This window comes from Elgaria multicarinata, chromosome 1, assembly GCF_023053635.1.
Source record: "Elgaria multicarinata webbii isolate HBS135686 ecotype San Diego chromosome 1, rElgMul1.1.pri, whole genome shotgun sequence".
Taxonomy (NCBI): Eukaryota; Metazoa; Chordata; class Lepidosauria; order Squamata; family Anguidae; genus Elgaria; species Elgaria multicarinata.
This window is the reverse complement of record NC_086171.1, coordinates 163,794,688-163,814,341: the sequence shown is the minus strand read 5'-3', so window position 1 is coordinate 163,814,341 and position 19,654 is coordinate 163,794,688. Positions and strand designations below refer to the sequence as shown.

The window sequence follows — 19,654 nt, the reverse complement described above, 5'->3', positions numbered from 1 at the left end:
AGCCCAGCGTTTGCCCGTGGCCTTTGGCCCTGTTATGACTGCTCCAGATTCCTACTGAGCAGCATAGCTGGCTGTGCAGCTATTCTTCTTCTGCTCTTGGCTCAGGCAGCAGGAACACTGCTCTTCCCCAGCTCCATTAGGAAGAATCTGGTGGGAGGGAAAGTGTGTGTGTGTGTGTGTGTGTGTGTGTGTGTGTGTGAGAGAGAGAGAGAGAGAGAGAGAGAGAGAGAGAGAGAGAGAGAGAGCATCCACCACTTGTCCTTCAAGAACCCTGCAAATCTTTAATGTCAGTTTGGGGGTGGGGGGAGAGCTGCTTGTTTCCAAGCGGTTTTTCAAGCCCAGGGTTTTGGTTCCAATACTCAACGCTGTCACCTCCCCCGGGGACCATCGCTTGCTCCAAACTGAGCTTCTTTGGATCCTGATCGTTTGATGGTGGGGCAGAACAATGGAGACCTCAAGGTCAAGTCTTTCCCCCCTCGCCCCACCAGCGGCATACTCAGAGCCCCTACATCCTGGCTCCGGATTTCAGGAAGAGAAGCACAGGCCGCAGCACTCCATGCAGATCTCCAGGCAGTCAGCCGATTCACAGCATGCATCGATAATGCCACAGTCCATGTCACAGGGCAGGTCGCAATCGGCGCATTCCCCAGAGCCGCAGCAGCAGCAGCAGATGCAAGAATCTTCGGAGCTGCAGGAGCCACAAGTGGCACAGTCCAGCATGATGTTGCAGAGGGTCAGGAACTCACAGAAGAGGCAGGAGAGGATGCAGTGGACACAGCAATCTGGAAACAGAAAGAGGAGAGGTTGTCAAGAAGCAGGCAAAAGTTAGCGAAGTGTGGGAGGCGGAAATAGTTCAGGAAGAGGGGGGACTGGGCCAGAGCTGGAAGGCTAAGCAGAAATGGAAGGCGACATTGTGCGCAGCTGGAGCACAGCAGGCATCGCTCCGAAGTTGGACTGACACTGCAATGAGCGTTCATGTTGAAACCAACCAATTATATTCCAGCACCCCAAGGCTTCCATGACCAGCATGGGGATGGTACTTCAAAAGATCCTGCGGATGCTACGGCCAGGGCTTCAGAATATTCCCCCCCCTCGCCTCTATGACTCATAGTGGGAACTGATGGCATATTAAGGAAATGACTGAGTGGGAGCGATTATCTGGGAGGTTACAGCTAAGAGAAGAGCATCTCTTTGGCAGTTCCGAGAGATTGTGCTTCCAGACTGGCAGCTCTTAGCAGTGCTACTAATCCAAAGACATGGTGAAGCTATTCCACTCTTTCCCTCCCTGATGGATTTTCAGTGGCTGGGGAAAAAGTTGGAAGAAGCAGTGAGGAAACAGAAGGGTTTCAAATGGAAGATTGCATCTGGATCCCCTGTAAGATTAAGTGAATGTTTAAAGGTTCAAGACTAACATAAGTGAACGTGGGCCTGGAACAGACACTGAGTGTGGATAGTGAGAACAGCTCTCTCACTACGATCCATCATAGTGCTTTGCTCCCTCTCTGGTCCTGGTTTCCGCTTGCTGCCTACCCTTCTTCATTGTACCTGCCCACACCCTTGCTGACCCCTCTCCCTCCCTGCCATGGACAGGTTCTGTGGATTCTGGCTGGCTTGAGACCAGAGTCTTGTCTGTCTATGAACTGTTCACTTGGTAACTGAGTGGCCTAGAATATCTGCTGTTGGCAAGTCAGTTTGTGTTTCAATACAGGAACACTTTGCATCGATCTGCCCCATGAAGCAGTGCATATATGTGAGTACTCTACTCCGTGTAGCTGGGATCCCAAAAGATAGTATACACCAGCTTTCCCCAATCTGGTGCCCCCTCCCCAGATGTGTTGGACTACAACTCCTACCTGGCCAGTCATGATGAGTGTTGTAGCTGGAGGGAACCAGGTTGGAACACGTCGGCATACACTAAGCAGAAACCAGGGCATCAAAGATTCCCACTATCACATTTTCTATCATCAATTCACTGACGGCTCTTTCTGCTCTCTTTCTCTCACACACCCTGGTGCCAAATGAACTCTAAACGGTAACTGCAAAATACTAAAGTACAGGGAGAGATACCTTCCTGTGCTTCAGTAGGGATTTGAGAAGATGCAGATTTGGAGCTGCCTTTGCTCTTTTTACTGATCTGGCTGTTGATGGAGTGATGCGACTGTAGCTTCCGATGCGGCTTCTGGGAGCTGGAGAGTGACTTGAGTTCAGAACACAGGACACCGTTCCCAGCCTCGCCATTGGAACTGCCACGATCACGCCCAGCACCATTCTGCAGCAGAGGGACACACGTCGAAGCTGGAGGAGTCCGGACTGTTACTCGGCTCTGGGGCTGGCCTGTTGGGGAAAAGGGCAGGAACAGATTTGAGCATGGTACCCACGCAATGGTGGCAGAAATATATACAGGACTCCATACTGAACTCAAAAGGGCTGAAATATTTCAAATTCAAAATATGGAATTGTTTTAAACGTTCTCCCTTAGAGAACGCAGCTTGGACGTCCAACCATTTGTCCCTCTGCATTTTGCTTGTAGCCCCTCCCCCCCCCTTTCTGTACATTTCCTTCCATAATAATAAGCAGTACGTGAAAACATCAACAATTCAGGCAAATAACATGCATCTTATGCGGCATGGTCAATGACCTCTATCACTCCCTGTATAAAGTACAAACTGAGTTTTGTGATTTGGGACTCTTAACAGTGCAATCCTATGCGGTTCTACTCAGAAGGAGGTTCCATTGAGGTTGATGAGAGTTATTCCCAGGACTGTGTGCATAGGATTTCAACCTAAGTTATTTTACTTATTGTTTGTATTCCCATGCTGCCCCATAACCAACATTGTCTGTGCTGCTTACATAAAACTGATAAAAAAAATACAAGAAAACAAATAGAAATAAAATAGAAAACAGTACAGTAGACGACCCTTAAAAAACCTAGGAGGCAAAGTCTTCACCTTGTGGTGAAAAGAATACAAAATAGGTGCCAAGCAAGGATCTCTGGGGAAGGAATTAGACGCTACACTGAGAAGGGCCTTGCTAGATCTCTCTTCACAGTGGTACGTGCAGAAGGGCCTCCAGCAATGGCCTCAAGGTCTGAGTAGGTTAATATGGGAGGAAGTGATCCATCACCTGGTTTCAAGAGGTTTAGAGCTTTAAATGGTTGTTTTGTTGTTGTCTTGGCATTGTTTGTTAATAAGTATAAGAAAGCAAAAGGACTTTTGGCCTGTATATTTCAGAAATCAATAAACGATGTAAAATCCCAATACATTCCTCAGGGAATAATATGCTATCTGGTGGCTTTCTCCTACACACCTTGGGAAGAATCAAATACAACATGAGCACTAATGTAAATGATGTTGCACCAGCATAAGAGACTTCTCATGCAACACTGATGGCATTAGCTGGCATGATGGAATTCCCTGGAAAACCCACCGTGCCAGCTAATGCTATTGGCATTGCACCAGAAGCCACTTATGCTAGCACAATGTAATTTACATTAGCACTTGTGTCGCATTGGATATTGCCCCCTTTTATCACAATCATGTCTGAATATATATATATATATATATATATATATATATATATATATATATACACATACACACACACATACACACACACACAATGTTATATGTGTGAGTAACACCACATGCATTCTTACTTGAACATTCATATATCAGCAACATCTAAGGCATGTGGACTAGACATTTTCCTTCACCATCCTCCAACGCCCTTCATAAGTCACCACCTTTTAAATAATCTTATTGTGTGTTATTATGCATTCATTTTTACTTACTGTCAGCTGCCCTGGGGGCCCATCATCGGAGAGAAAGGAGGGCTATAAATATTTTAAGTAAATAATATATAAATAAATATACACGCAGCAACCAAGAGGCTGTGACTTTGCAAAAAGAGGATGTTGTACTGAACCCATGTGAGAGTGGAATGCATCCAATGATGTTTTCATGAAAAGGGCCTGTCCGAATGGATCATTTAAGTGTCTGAACAGCAATGGGGATTTTAAAAGCCCACCCCAAACTAATTTGGATGGGATTCAATTTTACTTCAATGGCACTTCCATATAAACTAACTGTGCAGAGAGGATCACAGCAGAAAACAAAAATTGAAACCACGCTAGCCCTTGGAGCCATCTGGCAAAAATTTGCTTGGAACACCGCAAGCATTGTAGCCTCCTGAAATCATTGTTCGTTCTTCCTGGGAGGGGGGGGGCTTGGGGAGGAGAAGAGACCTGCTTTGGGGGTCCACAGGCTGTGCCTTGGGAAGCAGCCATCTTTATTTTATGCATCTGTGCTCTCTTCTCTGGACACCGCCAGAAAAACCTCTGCTATGAAAGGCACGCAGGAGCTGGGGCCTGTGATCGCCTTCCCCCTCCAATTCTCAACCATAAATCATGCAAGAATAAAAGAATTGTGATTATAGATCATTGTCTGGTAGTGTCAACGTAGCTGTATTTGCTTCAGCAGCGGTTACGTGGTCTGATTCGGCGGGGGTTGGGTGGAGGCAAGGGCACACAAAGGCCTTCCATTGCTTTGCCATGTATCCAACCTTGCCAGATTTCAAACATGTATTCCGGCCCATCGAGAAGCAAGAATGTAAGCAAACTTGTTCAGATCTAAATGGCAGCATGCTATTAATTTTGGGAGGCAACACGCTAAATGACTGTGGTTTGGTGAACGCTCAGGATGATACAACACTCTTACTTGAAATGTAAATGGATAGGAAATCAATTTTAAGAGAGAGCTGGGAAGTGAAGTGAATGCAACTTGCCTAAAGCCATCCATAACCGCAGTCCTTTGTTTCAGGTCTAAGTCTAGCATTCAGATTGCAGTTTAAATGATCACATGGTCACACAGAGCTTTATTTTTAGGGGGTTCCATACACATCAGTATATACACAAAACAACCATGAAGGAGGATGAACGTAATTATTCCTGAACCCCAACTCCCCCGAACTTTAGCCAAACTCGTAGCCTTCTGAAAACAGTAGCTAAGGCCAGTTGTCCCTGTAAACTGAGCACTGCAGAAGTGATCATCATGAACACAAGATGAGTGATGCACTCCTAAGATTGCAAACTCCTATGCAAATTGCAGTTTGGCAGTGTTCACTGAAAAAATCATTTCAATTATCTTGGCCAAGAAGGGTATTTGGGGGAACGGAGGCACGATTTCAACCTGCACCCCTTGCACATTTCTAGTTTTCAGCTTATACACTATATAGTTTTCAGCTTATACACTAGCCCAGGGTAGAGCTAAGCAAAAGGGCAGGATTGGCCACAAAACAAACACCACCACCACTCTACCCCCTCTCCCCACAACTAGGCTTGTGTTTTTTCTCTCTGCTAGACTTTACATTTCTCTCCTCTCTCTGATCTGTAAACAAGCAGTGATTCAGCAGAAAGGCTTGAGGGCAGAAGGCACCTTGAGCCAATCCTGGGAACAGAAGCTGCATTCTCTCTGGGGTGTCAGCTGGACAGGACTTCTGGGATGAAAAGGGCCAGACTGAGTCATACCGAAAGCATCATGCATGACCTTCCAATACAAGATGTTTCTTGTCTCATGATACCGAGGAGCCAGGCAACACGCAGTAGGTGGCCAAAGGACAATCTCCGTTTCTCGAGTTTGGGTAACCTACCAAAGGGTGTTAAGTTTACACAAGGTTCTATTTTGACTCACATGGACTCAAAGAGAAAAGAAGTGGGACTGTAGATATTGGGAGACATAGCTGCCATCTGAGCTGAGCACAGAGAAGAGGGCCGACTGACCTGATTCTGGCCTTGCCGATGGAGACATTTGCCTAATCCAGCAAGAGTGATCTGGGCATGCAAACTGAACTGAGCTACTTCCTTCCTACTGTTCTCCCCCACACCTGCCTAAGAGGAGATCAGCACTGCCTATTTTTATTTATTTATTTATTTATTTATTGCATTTTTATACCACCCAATAGCCGAAGCTCCAGTGTGGTGGCGGAATGGGTCCTTTGTGTGTTTACATATATTGCTGCAGAAGGAAGTCTCTGGATTATTAAGACCCATAATATTAGAACAGCAAAGCACCTTGTCATCTTCATTCAAAATTTGTTCCAATGCTCAGAAAGCATGTGAAGTCATTAACATTAAGAATAGAATGGCTGACATTTTATGGAAGGGGTGAGCAGAAGGTAGATCTCCAGATGTATGGGGCTTCAGCTCCTTGAAGTCCCAGCTCACATGGCCAATGGCCAGCAATGCTGGGTGTTGACATCCAAAACATCTGGAGGGCACCAAGTTTGGTCAAGCTGCTGCATACAGGTTATCAGATTCTTCTAAAGATTATAGGGGAGTATCAGTGAGGCAGGCATAAGCAGAGCATGTCATCTCAAACCCAGTCCAACAACATGCATATGTGCACACACAGAGTGCTAAGCTAGACAAGCAAAACATCAAGAAGATTCTTTTACTTTATAGTGAGCCAAAGCTAATGGTATTCAATAAAGGGCTCTTAAAAGGAGCATGAATGTATATTTAGTCTTTTAGTGTCCTATCTTAAGATTTCGTCTAAGAACTGGAACAATGAGGCTTGACTTTTTGTAAGAGTTACTCTTCTACTGGGGCTGTGGAAGATTGCTTGATAATGAGCTCATTCACGATTATGAAACATCCTCCTCTATCACTGCTATTTTTAATATATTTTGGAGACTTCTGTACTGCATTTCAGTTGACAGTCCCAGAGCGGTGTACCAAATAATCATATATGAACGCATTAAAAATTCAATATTAAGACAATCTAACATAATAAAAACATGGATCAGTAAGAGCAACAGTCCAGCAACAATATTCCAATACTAATAAGAGGCAATAATTTCCAAAAGCAGAAAAGCCTATAGAAGAGCATTCCAAAACTTTTCGCTGGAGTCAAGTGTTGGATATCGTCACTGTTTATAGTGGCTAAGACAGTGCTTCCAGATGAGGTTTTTATTGTGCAATTGTACTGCCTCACTCATGGAATTTTGCTGGGGGTCCAGACGTCATCAGCCACTTGCAATCCTCCTGTGTTTTCCTACCGCTTCTTCCATCTTTTTTCTTACCAGACAAAGCTCTACTAAAGAAGAAAAGACGGAATAGCCACGTTTTGATTGTTAGCGCTAGGAGCCCTCTGTCTGGAAACACCCTATGTTTGCTGTTGGAAACTGACAACCGTACCTACACACAAAAATGGAAAAAGGAAAAGTATTTGAGAGATTGTCAAGACGGACAGAAAGACAAGACCTACTCTCGAAAAGGAGTTAGGCTGGTTATAACGGCAACAGAAAATGGACCAAATGAAATTCTCAATACAAATTGTAACGTTATAATTATAGATAGGCATAAACTTTGTTAATATTTTCTGAAAGCAAAAGAAAGAAGGCTCGGTTTCTTACATAAGCTATTGGGGAGGCTCCTATGGGCTAAAGCAAAAGTAGTTGGACCCACGTTATTGAAGGGCCAAACAACTTGTTAGGACAAAGATGCATGACTGTATCTTCACTTCTTTACATTTCTTTCCTACAGCAGCCCCAGGGCAGAAGGGTGCGCCCTGCCGTTTTTTTGCTAATCCCGGCTTCAGATAAAGGGATTTTCATCAGGAAAACAGCATGTATAAGGTGGGGGGGGGGGGGGAAGGGGACTGACCCCTATTCTCTCCATTCCAGTCTCCATCCAATTTGCCCCCCTCTTTTGGGGAAATAGACACTCTCACATCTTTAGCATCTTTCCAGGAGTTTTCTTCCACATGCTCAATAACTACATAGAGGGAAATTGGGAGGGCTGCATCCACTTGCCCTGCCCCAATGGAACCCCCATCGTGCAGATTTCCTTTCCACACTGGCTGGAAGATGATGGGAGTTGTAGTCCAACACATCTGGAAGGCACCAGGTTGGGGAAGGCTGATGTAGAGTATTCTATGTATATTCAAAGGATTCCCCTCTAGCTCTTTATCCTCTATGCAGTTAGATTGGGGGTATGGCTGATGGGGGGGATTAATGCATATAGCCATGTTCCATCTTCCCATGCATTTTGTTTTTAAAAAAATGCATGAGAGGAAAGCTTCTGAAATGGCCTTATGTTGTAATGCACAGTTTGGCCCAAATTTATTGCTACAACCATTCTGAAATATAAGTTAAACTAAATGAGAACTACTTGCCTACAGCTACTCAGATTAGTTCATGACTAAGAGGTTGGGCTGGCCCAAGACGTTTTCTTGCTGGCAGAAGAGCAGCAAATAGCACCCTGTCCCCCCTCACCCAGGCACCCAAAGCCCCCCAAGTCATTTGGCACTTGAGGCAGAAAATCCTACAAGTGCCTCTCTCCATCCTTCGCAGTAAAAGTAAAATAATAACAAATAATTAATGATTTGCTACCCTTTCATGACATCCAATATATCAGCTACCTGAGGAAGCCACCTCATTTGGCCTAATGACAGGGCCAGCCCTGCAGGGATCTGAAACTTCCTGTCTGACATCCAAAGCCAATGTTCTATCCACTACACCGCACTTGCCCCATTCATAATGGGCCATTTCGTATGATCATCACAGCCTACTGTGGCTTATTTATTTAAGCAACAGTGGGTTGTGGTGCGTGCTGTCTGCCCTTTTGAGTATTCAGGCCGCGATGGGCAATCATCATGCCATATTGTGTGGTGCAAACCCAGCGAGGGTGGCTTATGCAAAGTTCCAACAACCTCAGCATAACCCTAAAACAGCCACAGTGGAGGTGATTGTGCAAACCCGGTCATTGTGACATGGTCAGGTTTCAAGGCCACAAGCCTCATACTATTCTAACTAGCACAAGTTCCCTTTATATCCATACAGTCCTTACCAATACAAAAGCTTTTCTGAATTAAACTGTCTGTTAAATAAAGTACCCTTGTTTTGACCCATCCATGACCCGGCTACGCAACGAACAACATTCTGAAAAGACTATGTGCTGAGTTTTTCATTCCATTAGAATGCCACTTGTAAGGTTCTTCCGTGCCTTTTCTGACCTCAGAAACCACACATTAGCATGCTAACGGCGGCAGCACACAGTGACCACACATGAAAGTCGCTCACTTAATGCTAATAGCTTGCAGTATCCAAGTACACCTGCAGCTCCTTATCTGCCAGATGATGGAAGCGGACATAAAAACTTTTCTGGGAGGGGAAAGAGACCCCCCTGCTATATTCACATCCATCTAGTTTTTCTGTTTCAGCTTCAGGCAAAGAATGAATTTCACCAGCTGAGTTCAAATGGAGCCCATGAGAATATGGGTTCACACACTGACATGACCTTAACTGCAGTGGCATGAGTGAACCATTATAATCATCATTATTTCGGGGATGAAATTATAAAGTGGTGAATCCCCTAATCAGATAATTACAGGTGGGAATTCCACTGATGATAAGAATTCCGTTCCCAGCCATTTATTACCATTTTTCCTGGCTCTCCAACACAGCCTCCTTTCTCAAACCAGGCCAACACCCAATACACCATTAACTGCTTGGATTGTTTCTAAAAGGTCTCTCTGATCCTGGGGTGACTGGGGGCATGTAGCCTGAAGCCCCGCTCGGTACAATCCATAGGGAGCTGAACAAGAGTTGCACAAACATTCTATTCATATTCCCTTGGTTCTGTTTTCCATGGTGGGTGAAGGGTTGAAAAAAATAAGCCAGGGCATAGGCGGTATTTTCAGGTATTTAGCATAACCAGAAATACATTTTTTTCTTATTTGGAGCAAGACAGATTTTGTTTTTCAAGCAAGTGTTTTATCATAAGGAGGAAAGCAAAGTCAAAATTGTCTTGATTTCTCCCTTGCTTTTCTCTATCCCAAACCTGGTGAGGAGTGATGGTCCTACCTGCTGTGTAAGCATAAGAAAAAGCTCTGATTCAAAGTCCCAGCAACCAACAGAAGTGTTGTACTCTGACAGATGCAACGGCACTATGACTGGTCCCTTGATTTGATTACTACCATATTTATAATGTTGTAATGTAGCCAGGGCCTGTGTCCTTGATAGATGATTTCCCCAACCTCATGCCCACAAGATGATTGGGACTACAACTCCCAGCATTCCTGACCATTTGGGCCATGTTGTCTGGGGCTGTTGGGACCTGACATCCAAACCATCTGGAGTGCAACAAGTTGGGGAATGCTGATCTAGGGCAGTCAAATTACTTTAACAAGGATGATCTTTATCACACATTACAAACCTAGTACACAAACTTCAAAAGGAAGAGAACTGGATCTTATATAAAGTTGTGCCAGGTGGTTATCATCTGTCAGTGAATGTAGTGATTAAAAAATCTGTTTCTACATCATGCATCAAGTGGTATTTTTTTTAGTATGAAAAATAAAGTGAATGACGTTGTTTATGACTCTCTTGCAAGTAAAAAATTCTACTGATTGTAATTAGAGGGGCACAGCACAGGCATGAAAAGTTCTCCTTTGGTACAACCATTTCAATATTTTGCACATATTTTTTATTAAAGAAAATATCAGTCTAATTCTAAACTTGTTTGAAACTGGCTTGGAAAAGCCATCACCCTGATACACCAGAATGCCAAAACGTTGCGTATACAACTTCTTCCCATTCAGCCATGTATTGCCATTGCCATAATGCTCCTGAACAAAATCAGGGGGGTGCTTCCAAATGAAGCATTTCCAGCACTCACCTTCAAAAGGTATCGTGCACCTATTCCGTCTTTTCCTTCTTAAAGGGTTTTTTTCTGGTGAGAAAAAAGGGATGGAAGAAGTGGCGGAAAATGTGGGAAGGTTACATGTTGAAGACATTGTTGACTGGACCTCTCATAAAATCCTGTGGATGGGGCAAGGCAATGGCACACTGAAAGTTTCATCTGGAAGGAAGGTATATTGTGCCAGTCAAAGAATGTGAACGTTTAGACCCTCCATAAGTGGTTTTTCCAACAAAACAAAGAAATTTGGCTACCTTTGTATGCATTTGTGTGTAACATGTAAATCCGTAAGAGTGCTGATTACTTTCTATCCTTGTTTTTGTTTTAATTAATGTGCTTTGGATAATATCATATTTGGCCGTTCAGGAAGGAATCTACCACTAGACCAGAGAGAGAAAATGTTCTACTACGTGAAGAGAGACTTTGCACTGAAGGTGCCATTCTTTCACACTATGGAATTCACTACCACAAGATGTAGTAATGGCCACCAATTTGGATGGCTTTAAAAGAGGGTTGGATAAATCCCTGGAGGAGAAGGCTATCAAGGGCTACTAGACTTGATGGCTATGTGCTACCTCCAGTATCTGAGTCAGTAAGCCTATGTGCACCAGTTGCTGGAGAACATGGGCAGGAGGGGGCTGTTGCACCATGTCCTGCTTGTAGGTCATTGGTCAACAGCTGGTTGGCCACTGTATGAACAGAGTGCTGATCTAGATGGGCCCTTGGTCCAATCCAGCATGGCTCTTCTTATATTCATTGTAATTCTCCTCTGTATCCATATGTTTTGCCCAAGGGAAGAGGGAGGTCTGGGTTACAGACAGCCTTTATCTTTTCAGAAATGGAGAGCAGCCATTGCCTCTCTCTCTCACAATGTACTGCTGTCATTTTGAGGGCCCTTTGGGCAAGAGACCCTCAGTGGGCCCCTGCCTGAGCAGTGCCACCTCCTCCTCGCTTCTGACCCCACTTCCCATTTACTTCTGTTCTCCCTCTGGACCTGGTCTGTACAGCTGCCCAGAGGGAGAGCTCAAAGCAGATTAAGGACGCTGCTCTAACTTCTCGCTCTGATCACTGCTTGCACGCTTGCGAAGGGCAGGTGAACAAGCACTGGCAGCAAGGAGGAGGAGCTGCAGCCCTGGAGGCTCCAAGGTTGACAGTGGGGCCCCTTCAGGGATGTGGGCCTTGACAGGTCCCCAACCATACCTACCTCTGATGCCAGCCCTGTTTATAGAGTAACGACAAAATTGAAAGGAAACTCTTGGCTTCCTTTCTTTCAGGCAAGTCACTCAGAGAGTGGTTTTAGGGCTGATGTTAGCGCAAGTGTGTGTATGTAAAAACCTACAGGAGAGCGATGGTGGTAATGCAACATCTGGGAGCCAAGCTGCTGAAAGCTCCATCTCCACAGAGGGTGCAGCATGACTGCAGAGTGACTCATAGGTGCAGAATGTCAACAGGCAAGCAGCCCAGCACCAGATGCTCAGAGGCAAGCATGTGGCCTCATTGCGGCGGCCTTCCGAGCGCTCTTTCCTCCAGTCACCTTTCATTCTACTTATCTGTCTGAACAACAGACAATTTGTAAGACACATCCAACGTCTCTCTGCTACTCTTTGCACGAGTTGGGAAAATTCCTCGTATGACATCGGAGACAAAAGGCTCTTTAAGTATACAGGCGGGATCTCGCTTAGGACTTTATGTGTTACACATGAATGTGTGTGATGATAACCTGTTGTGTCGTCCCCCCCCCTTTTTTGTTGTTGTCATTGTTAGAAAAGCAGCTTATGGAGGGTGCACTTGGGAGCAGGGAAGTGAGACGAGGGCTGCACCAGCTTTCTAGCTTCCACCTCTGTGCCCCCATCACACCTTCGCAAAGCTTCCAGAAAAGAGAAGGGGGGTTTAAGCAACCATTGCATGTGTTTGCAGGTAAAATGCGTTTTAGCCTTTACTGTGGCTTCTGATGCTTACCTGTAGAAACACAGTTCTATGTCCCAAGACCTTTGTCAGCACCACTTTAGAGCTTTTAAACTTGGGCCAGCCAGCTTCAATTTGAAAATAATGCTCACTTTTTAGGGCACCAGTATTACTGCCCTGAAAAATATTGCTTTGTTAGTATACAATGCTGGACTCCATCTCTGGTTCAGAGGCCTGGAACTGCAGAGGCCACACCTGGTGTTACTTTTAATAAACACAGATTTTAAGGATCCTGGGTCAGTTTATGAGCCATTGCATTGGCCAATCATTTATTCTGGAATCACAGGTTCAGAACTCACTTCAATCTCCAATTGGTTTACATACTAAAAAGTGAATCAGAGGCTGGAGTAAATTAAAAAGGCATCAGTGACCACTGAGAAAATCAGGCATGCTTAAGTTCTGGAGCAAGCTTCCAAATTAACAAATAGCAGGGATTTCATTCCTGGCATGGGGAAATGAGTAGTATGTGATGGCATGCAGAGTTCCTTAGCAAAACACAGAGACTTGTGAACGATTCGTCTACAGATTACAAAGCAGCAAACATGGATTTACATCTGAGAGCCCCAGCTAATCCCAGCTCTCAGCTGAGTGTAATTGTTTGTATATCCATGTAATGTACTGTACATGTGCATTCAGACATCTGCTTACCACGTACCAGCAGGTGCTGCTGGGTTGCAGCCAAGCAGAAAGGGTGATTCAGGCAGAGCCTGATGATCATCGCTGGACTTAATCAGTGGTGGGGAAGTTGTGGTTCTCCAAATGTTGCTGGATTACAACTCCTATCAGCCACTGCCAGAATAGCCAATGGTCAAGGATGATGGATCATGGTCAGCATATTTAACATCTGGGATGATAGAGGGCCCACAGGTTTCCCACCACTCATATAAACTTTAAAAATCTTATATGAATAAAAATGCAATGTCTGGGGTAGGGATGTCTCCTATTTTAAAACTTAGTCAATTAAATCTGTGTCTATATAAAACAGTTGTTTTGAAGGAAGAAAAATGCACAGAAAGTTTTTAGATAATTCTTAAGACACCCATCACCTTAGAAAAGGAATTCCCTTCTATGGCCTAATCTACACCAAGCAGGATATTGCACTATGAAAGCGGTATATAAGAGGCAGGAGCCACACTACTGCTTTATAGTGGTATTGAAGTGCACTGACAACTGTTGGGGCCCATTGACACATACTGTATACCGCTTTCATACTGCTATATCCTGCTTGGTGTAGATTAGGCCTATATGAGAAGGGGAAATGCCTTTCTAAGATGACACCCGCCATTTTGGCTTTTATTAGTACTTATCTAAATAATAATAATAATAATAATAATAATAATAATAATAATAATGATGATGATGTCCTATCAGGTGTGCCTTTTTAAAATTGTTCCAGCCAATCAATTAATTAACTAAATTTCATAGACTATAGAAACCATTATAGCCCAAACTGCTGGTAATTCCTTGCTCTGTAGACACAGTTTTTGCCTTGGGACAGGGATGGGCAAGTTGTGGCCCTCCAGAAGTTTTGACTTACAATTCCCATCTTCTCTCATAACTGGCTATGCTGGCTAGGGCTCATGGGAGTTGTAGGGCAAAGCTTCTGGAGGGCCACAACCTGAAACAAATAGCCACTTCTATTTGATTGTGTAAAACACAGACACACCCCTTTGCATGTGTTCCCAAACAACATGAATATTGATAAAGATCTTATAACTGGAGAACCTATAATTCCTCCAGTGCAAATTTCCTGTATGCCTGTTGGCTATACCCTCCTGTATCACTCACACGCTAGAGTCCCAATCCGGATCAGGGCCGGTGCATCTCCTCTAGATAAAAAATGGGGGAGGGGGGGAAGTCATAGCTGCTAGATATGGATGTGTGTGAAGTTAATAAATCAGACAGATTGTAGGCGGGGAACCTCAGGTCTGGGGGTTAAATCCAGCATCCCAATCAGGCCCTCTGGGTTTTCCCAGAGGACCACATTTCCTTCCCTTGTCCCCAACCACTGGTCGTTTGGTGGTTTCCCAGCTTTTGTGCATCCCGACCCCCTTCTAAAATGTTGGAATGCCTCTGACAAGGCATGGGCCTGATCTACACACAGCAGGCTATGACACTTTGAAACCGGTTTCAAGACTGTATAGGGAGTGTGTCCTGGGCCCCAACAGTTGTCACTACTGTTATAAACCGTTTTAAAGCAGTAGTGTAGATCCTGCTATGGTTACTGGCAGCGAGAGTTTCAAACTCCAATAGGGCAGTATTTTTTTTTGTAATCTTGGCCTGACCCCTTTTGCCTCTGGCTGCACCCCCTTGCCTTTTGTCCTACCCACAACTGAAATGCAGCCCCCTAGAGCATCTTCTCAGCTGAATTTAGCCCGCAGGCTGAAAGAAGTTCCTCAACCCAGAGACAGATAATGTATGTGTGTATATATATATATGGACCAAACGTACGTGTCACAGCTTCTGCTGCTACTGCAAAGTCATCCTCTGATTTTCCCTTGGCTGTTCCATTCACCAGGGATCTGCGAGATGCTGGATGAACTTCTGCTGGGTTTTCCTCCTTCACATCTGTGTTCTGATTCTGAGAAATCCGAGCTGGGGTTGGAGAGTTTGGAGTCGTTGGTGCTACCGCTGAATTCGCCACGGAGGAAGGGCCCGCATTTGTATCTTGGCCTGAAAGAGATGAGAGGGTTTTGACCAAAGTACCGCTTTATCCTTGAGAGAGCAGGCTTACCTGGTGCCTGAGCACCTAGAAAACATGTATCTTCAAGATGGCTCTCAACTGATAGAAGTAGGATCAACACTGAAGGCACAGAGCTATTTAAACACCTGCATACATGCACACCTGCACCCACACACCCCTTGATACGGTTTCGGTTTGGACTGTAATAAGCTGAGATATATATGAGGCTGGTGCTTATGTGATCCATCCTTGCCCCACTCCTTTCCTCCTTGATAGGTGCATGCGGTTCAACACTTCCTGGGTAAGTAACCACAGTCCCCCCTTATGCCCAATGCATTCCCAGTTCTTGTTCAGGTGGACAAATGGTAAGGCCACATTCAAACTATTCCACTTCCTTTTTTCTACCGCTTGGGGCACTGGTTACACCTTAACTGGGAAGCTATGGTAATCAAGATCAGAACTAACCAGGATCTTAAATCAATTTGGAGCTGCAGTTTATGTTGTGGCTTATTCCAATCCTGGTAGCCGTAGCTCTCCAGTTTGGATGTAATGATAAACTATGGCAAATTAACACAGGAACTGTTTAATTGCAGTTTGGCAAGAAGAGAGACGGGTGGCAGATGGGTGGAATGCACTGGCATAAGACGTGTGCGTATCTTGGCTTAATAAACCAAGATATGCCTGTTCAGACCAGGCCCCAAAATTGTGATGCATTAAAAGATTAAGTAAAATATGTTTAAATGTTTTTACTAACCTGTTGGAAAGGACAAAGGGATAAGAAATGGGTTTTAAGTATCTTGCAAGGAAGAGAACAGTAGAAATGCCTTTGTGATCCATATTTCCATTAACGCTAGACATAGCCCATAGCTAGACAGGGCGATATCCCAGCGATTTCCCTGGGATTGTCCCTGTGCATCCACATGATGCAGAGGGGATCCTGGGAGCAAGGAGGGATGATCCCTCCCTTTCCCCAGGATATTGACCTACAGTTGTAGCCCGCTTTTTCCATGGTCTCAGGCTGATCCTGAGACCGTGGACCATGTGGGCAGGCATCGCGGATTGTCACGGCTCCTTGCGGTTACTCGCGAGAAGCCAGGAACCGTGCATGAGGCGCAGAGCTCCTCAGGATCGTGCCAGCGCAGGAGAAGGCCGAAATCAGCCCTGGGGGGGGGGGGAGCTGGAGGATGCATTACGGAAGTCCGGGAACACATCTTCCAGCCTTTTCCCCCAGTGAATTGGGGCCCAGTACCAGTTGCCTCGGAGACCTCTGTTTTTCCGGAGGTCTCCTGGGTTTCCCAGTGCATGTGGTCACCCTAACACGGCCAGCAGGGACCAGAACAGGCTATCCAGATATGGCAGGAGGCAGGAAGGTACTGTCTTTGCCAGGGACATTTCCAGTGTATCTAGTTATGTACTACAGCAATGAGCTGTGAGCAAGGGAAGGTACTAACCTGACAAAAGGTTGGATGCAACTGAGGAATTTTACTGGGTTGAAATGGGAACTATTCAATGGAAATAATTATCAGACATACATATGATGAAATCCTGAATTCACTAAAATCAACGAGACTCTGGGAGAGGACTGACAAATCCATTGTTTCCCCATCCAGCAGCACCCGCCCCCACTAGTTCCACCCACAGACCTGTTCACTTCCCCCCACCCACCCCCATGCCGTCTTGAGAGCCCCTTCCTGCTCCTGCTTAGCACTCAGAATAGAAACAATTTACACACAAGATGAGCAGCTGGAGCGCAGCAGCTTTGGAGGGATGGAACCACACTTTATATAAAGTAAAATTACACCTTAGGCAAAGAGAGTGAGGCCAAACACCCATAATTACACTGACGGTAACAACGAGGCCTACTCGCAGCCAGGCAGGGGGCTGAAGACAGGAAGCCAGAGGCCTCGGACCCATCATTATATCGAATATAACAAGAGGTCCTACATGCAGGCAGACAGGGAGGAAAGGAGACAGACCGCGCACACATAATTATAGCGACTGTAACACAGAGCCCAGCATGCAGAGTAAGGGCCGGATCCAGAGGCTATTACGGTTAATAGGCAACTTTCTTCAGGCTTCTGGAGGATCTGTATCAACCATTTACTGACTGGCACAGCAGCATCACAAATCAGGATCAAAATAAGTCCAGCACACAGGCTTAGATCCTGAGGTAAGTTTATTCATGTGTTTATTTACGGCATTTGTAGGCCGCCCCATGTCATAAAGTTCTCTGGTTGGCTTAAAATAAACAATAAACAAGCCTAGGAAGCTCACAGAAGGAAGGTGTCCCATCCTCAACTCCACCACCAGCCTGCAGCCAAATGCGCCCTCCGAAGTCCTCCTGGAATGGATTGGGGGGGGGGGGCTGCGGGGAGAGGAGAAGGGAATCACACAAATTTTGGCAGACCCCATCCCACATTATTCAGGACCTGGCGAGGTTTTTTGAAGGGCGCAGATGGCTGCCGAAGGGACAGGGAACTTTACTTCCGTGAACTTACTTAAGTTCACTTATCTTATACTACAAGCCATGGAATATGAAAGTGCCCAACATGAAGTCTCAAGAGAAAAGGGGGGGAAGCTGAGAAAGCACAAGAAAATGTGAGAGAGGATTAAGGCTTGAATAAGCCATTTTAAGCAATACAAGGAAGAGGAACAGAACCACTGTATTCAGTGCTTAATTTTGAAAATAAGAGATGATGGAGCTTAAGCTTGCCCAGCATTCATTCTGTTTACTCTGCAATAATCCTAAGAGTGCCATCCTAGCCTTGTCTACTCAGAAGTAAGTCTCACTGAGTTGTTAATTGCTGTATCAACTCTCAGATTCACCACACAATTGAGATTGAACTCTACACAAAGAACTTTTCCTTTCCTGCTTTCCGCTAGATAAGCTGTAGGTGGCACTGTGCTATAGCGCTATATTACAATTACACAAGTAGGAAAATATCATTTCTTTTGCTTTCAGAAATAATGAGTTGGCAAAGGGCAGTGTAGTGGCTAGCATGTTGGACTTTGGTTGGAGACACCTGGGTTCATATCTCTGACCCACCCCTGGGAAACAAATGCAAGGAATGTTAAAGCACCATGTATTGCATAGTCTGCCATTTATGATGCTCATTTTGAACTGAGGCTCATTTTGAACTGTTTATAACTGATTATATGGCAAGAATTTTACTTTTAATGTAAAGGACAGACATCTTCATATCTGAAAAGTCATGAAACCTGCAGGAAAGACTCTCTCTGGGTAATTGAATGAATACGGTATTAAACAAAATCCATGGTAGAGAACCCAAATATAAACACAAGGACCATTTTTATCACTTCCTCTTTCACAGACAGACAGACAGAGGAAACATACAAAGGCATACAATATTAGAGAAGACACAGAAACTTGCTGCTTCTTTCAGACAGAACAACCCCAAAGGATATGAGAGGTACAGCTAGGCAGAAAGATACATAAGGAGGAGGTATATGAGCCTGCTTTGGAGGAGGAAGATTACTTGAGAAAGGGAAAGAAAGGGTCCCAACCTGTTTCCCAATAGCACGAGATCCCCAGCTCAAGATTTTCCAGTTTATTTTCCCAACACCATTATTATTATTATTATTTATTTATATAGCACCATCAATGTACATGGTGCTGTACAGATAACACAGTAAATAGCAAGACCCTGCCGCATAGGCTTACAATCTAATAAGTTGTAGTAAACAATAAAGAGGGAAGGAGAATGCAAACAGGCACAGGGAAGTGTAAACAGGCACCGGGTAGGGAGAAGCTAACAGTATAGAGTCAGAACAAACTCAATATTTGAAGGCTATAGGGAAAAGAAAAGTTTTTAGCTGAGTTTTAAAAGCAGTGATTGAGTTTGTAGTTCTCAAGTGTTCTGGAAGAGCGTTCCAGGCGTAAGGGGCAGCAGAAGAAAAAGGACGAAGCCGAGTAAGGGAAGTGGAGGTCCTAGGGCAGGCGAGAAGCATGGCATCAGAGGAGCGGAGAGCACGAGCGGGGCGATAGTGTGAGATGAGAGAGGAGAGATAGGCAGGAGCTAGACCGTGAAGAGCTTTGAAGGTCAGCAGGAGAAGTTTATATTGGATTCTGGAGTGAATTGGAAGCCAATGAAGAGATTTCAGAAGTGGAGTGACATGGTCAGAGCGGCGGGCCAAGAAGATGATCTTAGCGGCAGAGTGGTGGACAGAGACCAGCGGACTGATGTGAGACGAAGGATGTTTTATCTTGAAGTCAAGAAACCAGTTCTAGCAGTTTTCATCTCCAGCTAGGAGCGTGTTTTTTGCAAAGCTTATGGGTCTTAATTGTCTGT

General features: G+C 44.9%; 1 protein-coding gene across 1 annotated transcript in view; it reads right to left on the bottom strand.

The window, feature by feature from the left end:
* Positions 1 to 254: 254 nt before the first annotated feature.
* MDFI (MyoD family inhibitor) overlaps positions 255 to 19,654 on the bottom strand; it is a 52,068-nt gene continuing 32,668 nt past the window's right edge. The window contains exons 2-4 of the mRNA XM_063119157.1: positions 15,113 to 15,334; positions 2,068 to 2,334; positions 255 to 782 (exon numbers count right to left, since the gene is read on the bottom strand). Of these exons, the coding sequence (XP_062975227.1) occupies positions 526 to 782; positions 2,068 to 2,334; positions 15,113 to 15,334 (746 nt within the window). The 3' untranslated portion in view covers positions 255 to 525. The remainder of the gene's footprint in view (positions 783 to 2,067; positions 2,335 to 15,112; positions 15,335 to 19,654) is intronic.